The sequence below is a fragment of the Gymnoscopelus braueri genome (genome assembly GCF_963280865.1).
Source record: "Gymnoscopelus braueri genome assembly, chromosome: 2".
NCBI classification, from domain to species: domain Eukaryota; kingdom Metazoa; phylum Chordata; class Actinopteri; order Myctophiformes; family Myctophidae; genus Gymnoscopelus; species Gymnoscopelus braueri.
Window position 1 is genome coordinate 1,200,521 of NC_137604.1, and position 7,500 is coordinate 1,208,020.

General features: G+C 42.5%; 1 protein-coding gene across 5 annotated transcripts in view; it reads right to left on the minus strand.

Moving 5' to 3' along the window:
- The window catches only part of LOC308077757 (spectrin beta chain, non-erythrocytic 1-like), a 113,833-nt gene that overhangs the window by 31,307 nt on the left and 75,026 nt on the right, over window positions 1-7,500 (minus strand). Inside the window, exons 24-28 of one of the 5 annotated variants that reach the window (XM_080418664.1) lie at window positions 6,762-6,852; window positions 6,457-6,603; window positions 2,836-3,099; window positions 1,777-1,791; window positions 513-533 (exon numbers count right to left, since the gene is read on the minus strand). In XM_080418664.1, coding sequence (XP_080274790.1) covers window positions 513-533; window positions 1,777-1,791; window positions 2,836-3,099; window positions 6,457-6,603; window positions 6,762-6,852 — 538 coding nt within the window. Of the gene's footprint in view, window positions 1-512; window positions 534-1,464; window positions 1,501-1,776; window positions 1,792-1,829; window positions 1,866-2,835; window positions 3,100-6,456; window positions 6,604-6,761; window positions 6,853-7,500 lie in introns of all 5 variants that reach the window. The other 4 variants (XM_080418661.1, XM_080418662.1, XM_080418663.1 and 1 more) reach the window with 4 other exon arrangements.

The following is a 7,500-nucleotide window of genomic DNA, read 5'->3' on the forward strand; positions in this document are numbered from 1 at the left end:
CCACCTCCTTCTGACGCACATCCACCTGAACCTCCAACATCTAATATAATATAATACATGATGTTAGAGCTCCTCCACCTCCTTCTGTCTCACATCCACCTGAACCTCCAACATCTAATATAATATAATACATGATGTTAGAGCTCCTCCACCTCCTTCTGTCTCACATCCACCTGAACCTCCAACATCTAATATAATATAATACATGATGTTAGAGCTCCTCCACCTCCTTCTGACGCACATCCACCTGAACCTCCAACATCTAATATAATATAATACATGATGTTAGAGCTCCTCCACCTCCTTCTGTCTCACATCCACCTGAACCTCCAACATCTAATATAATACATGATGTTAGAGCTCCTCCACCTCCTTCTGTCTCACATCCACCTGAACCTCCAACATCTAATATAATATAATACATGATGTTAGAGCTCCTCCACCTCCTTCTGTCTCACATCCACCTGAACCTCCAACATCTAATATAATACATGATGTTAGAGCTCCACCACCTCCTTCTGTCTCACATCCACCTGAACCTCCAACATCTAATATAATACATGATGTTAGAGCTCCACCACCTCCTTCTGACTCACATCCACCTGAACCTCCAACATCTAATATAATATAATACATGATGTTAGAGCTCCTCCACCTCCTTCTGACTCACATCCACCTGAACCTCCAACATCTAATATAATATAATACATGATGTTAGAGCTCCACCACCTCCTTCTGTCTCACATCCACCTGAACCTCCAACATCTAATATAATATAATACATGATGTTAGAGCTCCTCCACCTCCTTCTGTCTCACATCCACCTGAACCTCCAACATCTAATATAATATAATACATGATGTTAGAGCTCCTCCACCTCCTTCTGTCTCACATCCACCTGAACCTCCAACATCTAATATAATATAATACATGATGTTAGAGCTCCTCCACCTCCTTCTGTCTCACATCCACCTGAACCTCCAACATCTAATATAATATAATACATGATGTTAGAGCTCCTCCACCTCCTTCTGACGCACATCCACCTGAACCTCCAACATCTAATATAATATAATACATGATGTTAGAGCTCCTCCACCTCCTTCTGTCTCACATCCACCTGAACCTCCAACATCTAATATAATATAATACATGATGTTAGAGCTCCTCCACCTCCTTCTGTCTCACATCCACCTGAACCTCCAACATCTAATATAATATAATACATGATGTTAGAGCTCCTCCACCTCCTTCTGACGCACATCCACCTGAACCTCCAACATCTAATATAATATAATACATGATGTTAGAGCTCCTCCACCTCCTTCTGTCTCACATCCACCTGAACCTCCAACATCTAATATAATACATGATGTTAGAGCTCCTCCACCTCCTTCTGTCTCACATCCACCTGAACCTCCAACATCTAATATAATATAATACATGATGTTAGAGCTCCTCCACCTCCTTCTGTCTCACGTCCACCTGAACCTCCAACATCTAATATAATATAATACATGATGTTAGAGCTCCACCACCTCCTTCTGTCTCACATCCACCTGAACCTCCAACATCTAATATAATACATGATGTTAGAGCTCCACCACCTCCTTCTGTCTCACATCCACCTGAACCTCCAACATCTAATATAATATAATACATGATGTTAGAGCTCCTCCACCTCCTTCTGTCTCACATCCACCTGAACCTCCAACATCTAATATAATATAATACATGATGTTAGAGCTCCTCCACCTCCTTCTGTCTCACCTCCACCTGCACCTCCAACATCTAATATAATATAATACATGATGTTAGAGCTCCTCCACCTCCTTCTGTCTCACATCCACCTGCACCTCCAACATCTAATATAATATAATACATGATGTTAGAGCTCCTCCACCTCCTTCTGTCTCACATCCACCTGAACCTCCAACATCTATAATAATAATATAATAACAACTAGAAAAAGTGCTCCTCGGAGCACAGGTCTCCGCTAAGGGTGGGCGTGATATATCGATATCGCGATATATCGCGATACTTTCTCCCGCGATAAATAATCGATATACTGCCCCGTCATCAAATTATTGTCTCAGGAATGCGACAAGAACAAGAAAGATCTCCATGAATTCAAGGCTTCATATGTGTAATTGATAGAAAATAAGTATATTAATTCATGCTGTGCCAATGACGTCTTTTGACGTCTCTTTTTGAAAATAAATATTTTTAATTTATTTTATTTTTTTTAGAAAAACTAAACCCAAGATATCGTGATCCGAAGATTTGCTGCTCCATTCACTTCTTGTTTAACTTATTACTTAAAAAGGCTGTATCTCGGCTCCTGTGTACTTTTTTTTTACTATGTATTTTTGGCCCAGACATTTTCAAAGGCAGACAATTAATGTCAACAAGGTCGCGATGACCTCGTTGACATTTGTGAAACCACACAGTGAATCCCTCAGTGATTAGCACCCATAAGGTGATCAATCATACAGGAGATAAATATTCTGTGACTACTAGAACAAGACCAGGAGACCTGGTTCTGCCAGACCCAGAATGAAGTCCTAGTATGTAACACACCTACAAACCACTTTATAACTGAGGTTCATGATGTCATGAATAGTTCGTGACGAAAGGGGACGTCACAAACTTTCTTTTGGCTGGGGGGCCGGAGGACAAATGGCCCCATGCCCATGTATGGACCAAACAGGTACAAAGCCTCATGTAAGCCCGACCCCTTGGGTCTGGCAAAAAGGTACGATTTTTTTTTTTTTAATTGGCACTGAATGAGTAAAAAAATGGGTGAACTACTCCTTTAATGGGTCAAATGTGTACCTGTTGTTTCTTCAGCAGGATGTTGACGGAGGTTAAATCTTTGCCGTAGTCGTCAGAGTGTATTTGTCCCTCCAGGCCGTACAGCCATTTGTCCAGGTCGGCACAGCTCTGAGTGAACAGCTCCGCCTTGTTGGCGTCGAACAGACACTGGGCCTTCGTCTGAGTGGTCGACTCCAGCTCCTCCCACATGGCGTGGAGGGCGGAGAGCTTCTCCTTGACCACGCCCTCGGTGTCGGGTTTCTCGGACACCAGCAGCATGCCGTCCTGGAGAGAAGAAGAAGAAGAAGACAGGAAACAGGAAATGGTGTGAGACGGACCGAACCTCTGTGGTGCTGACTGCTATCACAATACTTAAAGTAATACTAGGTAACGTTTTCAACAAAACTAAAGTTAAATTGTATATCTTTTGCGAGTGGCAAAAGTTTCACAACACCCACTCCGTGAATTTCACCCCCGGAAGCCTTTTATTTATATATTTTCTATTGAACGTGTACGGGGGGGACTTTCCCGGGAAAATGACGTTCCTGGCCAACGTCATGACGTCGTGGCCGACGTCCTCAGGAACTACCGCAACGGTTTCCTGTTTGGCCAGGAACTACCGCGCTATTAACAAAAAGGAACCTCACGCTGATTTTAAGATAATGTAGGATTGGGAGATCGAAAAAGAACAGAAAAAGAAAGCACAGCTCATGGTAACTAATGCTCCACTGGCTAAGAGAAACGATCCGTAGATAGTATAAAACAATTAAAAGATCGCTTTTTGAAACGCTTCCGGCTTCCGGTGAAAACGAATGGAATTCTGGGTAATCGAGGACTAGGGAAATTGTATGCAGTGACGGTAGTGACCAGCAGAGGTTGCTAAAAATCGTTATTTGTGATTTTGCATTGTACAACTTTAACTATTTAACACTTATAAACAATGACACTATTAACCCATTGATACCTGGAACGCATCTCTGTCACTTTAGATGTCTTTGGCTATTCAAAAATAGCAGATCTACAAGCTCGTAGCGCGGCACCGAGTGCCGCGCTACGAGCTTGTAGATCTGCTATTTTTGAAAAATCTAGATTTTTTTTTTATAGATTTTTTTTCAAAAAACAGTTAGGATTTAGATTTTTTTAAAGAATCGCCTCAGGTCTTAATGGATTAACTCATTCACTGCCAGATTTATTTCTGGCTGTGTTTGCCCACTGACAGCAATTTTCTTTTTATATGTTTATATGTCGTCTTTCAACAGGTCACAAAAAAATGATGTTCATTATGATCGCAAGTCCAATGGTTTGTAAACACACATGGTACGTGTGTGTGTGTGTGTGACGCCCAGACAACAAACATTCCGATCGTCTCGAAGCCCTCCTCATGCAGCCCCGTGTAAACAAGACATTTCTCGTCAAAATTGGACGGTTCACTGACTTTTTCAGCTCGCCACAGAAAATGTACAACCCTTATGACCCTTATGACCCTTATGCCCCTTATGACCCTTATGACCCTTATGACCCTTATGACCCTTATGACCGCGTATCCAACTGTTTGGGTAGCTGTGTGAGTCGCCCAGAGAGCAAACATTCAATGGGCGACATTCCCTTCTCCTTGTAGCAACAGTTTGTAAACCCGCTCGTCTGGCGCAATACGGCCAACAAAAAGGCACGTCGAGAAAAAGCCGTTTCAATGACAGAGTTAAACAGGGAGCGGACGGAAGCGGAAATCTTGGATTGACGTTATTTCCGTATCGGGGTGAGTTACAGTGATAGTAGTCACTGAGAGTGATGAAGAGAGAGGGGTGAGTTATAGTGATAGTAGTCACTGAGAGTGATGAAGAGAGGGGTGAGTTACAGTGATAGTAGTCACTGAGAGTGATGAAGAGAGTGAGTTACAGTGATAGTAGTCACTGAGAGTGATGAAGAGAGTGAGTTACAGTGATAGTAGTCACTGAGAGTGATGAAGAGAGGTGAGTTACAGTGATAGTAGTCACTGAGAGGGATGAAGAGAGTGAGTTACAGTGATAGTAGTCACTGAGAGTGATGAAGAGAGAGTGAGTTACAGTGATAGTAGTCACTGAGAGTGATGAAGAGAGGTGAGTTACAGTGATAGTAGTCACTGAGAGGGATGAAGAGAGTGAGTTACAGTGATAGTAGTCACTGAGAGTGATGAAGAGAGTGAGTTACAGTGATAGTAGTCACTGAGAGTGATGAAGAGAGAGTGAGTTACAGTGATAGTAGTCACTGAGAGTGATGAAGAGAGAGTGAGTTACAGTGATAGTAGTCACTGAGAGTGATGAAGAGAGAGTGAGTTACAGTGATAGTAGTCACTGAGAGTGATGAAGAGAGAGTGAGTTACAGTGATAGTAGTCACTGAGAGTGATGAAGAGAGGGGTGAGTTACAGTGATAGTAGTCACTGAGAGTGATGAAGAGAGTGAGTTACAGTGATAGTAGTCACTGAGAGTGATGAAGAGAGGTGAGTTACAGTGATAGTAGTCACTGAGAGGGATGAAGAGAGTGAGTTACAGTGATAGTAGTCACTGAGAGTGATGAAGAGAGAGTGAGTTACAGTGATAGTAGTCACTGAGAGTGATGAAGAGAGAGTGAGTTACAGTGATAGTAGTCACTGAGAGTGATGAAGAGAGGGGTGAGTTACAGTGATAGTAGTCACTGAGAGTGATGAAGAGAGTGAGTTACAGTGATAGTAGTCACTGAGAGTGATGAAGAGAGAGTGAGTTACAGTGATAGTAGTCACTGAGAGTGATGAAGAGAGAGTGAGTTACAGTGATAGTAGTCACTGAGAGTGATGAAGAGAGAGTGAGTTACAGTGATAGTAGTCACTGAGAGTGATGAAGAGAGAGTGAGTTACAGTGATAGTAGTCACTGAGAGTGATGAAGAGAGGGGTGAGTTACAGTGATAGTAGTCACTGAGAGTGATGAAGAGAGTGAGTTACAGTGATAGTAGTCACTGAGAGTGATGAAGAGAGGTGAGTTACAGTGATAGTAGTCACTGAGAGTGATGAAGAGAGGTGAGTTACAGTGATAGTAGTCACTGAGAGGGATGAAGAGAGTGAGTTACAGTGATAGTAGTCACTGAGAGTGATGAAGAGAGAGTGAGTTACAGTGATAGTAGTCACTGAGAGTGATGAAGAGAGAGTGAGTTACAGTGATAGTAGTCACTGAGAGTGATGAAGAGAGAGTGAGTTACAGTGATAGTAGTCACTGAGAGTGATGAAGAGAGAGTGAGTTACAGTGATAGTAGTCACTGAGAGTGATGAAGAGAGAGTGAGTTACAGTGATAGTAGTCACTGAGAGTGATGAAGAGAGAGTGAGTTACAGTGATAGTAGTCACTGAGAGTGATGAAGAGAGAGTGAGTTACAGTGATAGTAGTCACTGAGAGGGATGAAGAGAGGGGTGAGTTACAGTGATAGTAGTCACTGAGAGTGATGAAGAGAGAGTGAGTTACAGTGATAGTAGTCACTGAGAGTGATGAAGAGAGAGTGAGTTACAGTGATAGTAGTCACTGAGAGTGATGAAGAGAGTGAGATCTTTTATAAAATCAAATAAATAACAAAATATATTTTTTTACGTCCGTGGCAGAATTGGTAATTGGAAAGAATCTCTCTCTCTCTCTCCATACCTTCTCTATCTTGTCCATCCATTCCTTGTTGGACTGCAGCTCAGCCATGAAGGCCTGATGTTTGAGCCACTTGCTGTGGAGGTTCCTGGCCTCGTCGTAGGAGAGGTCCTGAGCTGAGAGCATCTTCTCATTGATCCACAGAGACAACTGGAACATAATAACACATTATATTAATATAATATAATATACAACAGGTCCTGAGCTGAGAGCATCTTCACAACACAAGAGTGTGTGTGTGTGTGTGTGTGTGTGTGTGTGTGTGTGTGTGTGTGTGTGTGTGTGTGTGTGTGTGTGTGTGTGTGTACCTCTTGTGAGTCCTGTAGGAACCTCTGCAGGTCTCTGTTGTCTTTTAGTTTCATCAGCAGCTCAACAGCAACCTCCCTGTTCTTCTTGTGTCTGTAATGACATCATCATTACATCACTATGACATCATCATTACATCACTATGACATCACTATTACATCACCATGACATGAGGGTGTCACGATACTCGATACGTGCCGAAAATGTACCGAAATTGACGTTCGCGATACAGTGTACCGAATTGAAAAGCTGTATCACGATTCTCACTGTCCCGCGTCCACGCCAGTTTTGCCAGGTCTGCTTATTATAAGCTACTTTGGTCTCGCTCATTTTGGACTTCTTTTCATGGACCTGGTTGCTTGTTTCTGTCACAAAATCTGGCAACGCTGGTCCAAGGGAAGCCATGCGCTCGCTGTTGTTTTTCTGTACATTCCTCCTTCCCGACGCGGGTCGCGCTCAAGAAATAACGAGTGCAGTCTGGTGACATGCAAGCCTTTTCAGTGGGTGGAGAACACTGGATTTAAATATTCAAACAGTGTTCTAGAGCAGTGGGTTTCAACCCTTTTAAAGATCTACAAGGGTCCATTTGGTTTCATTTTACACTCTCAAGAGTTAAAGATCTACAAGGGTCCATTTGGTTTCATTTTACACTCTCAAGAGTTAAAGATCTAAAAGGGTCCATTTGGTTTCATTTTACGCTCTCAAGAGTTAAAGATCTACAAGGGTCCATTTGGTTTCATT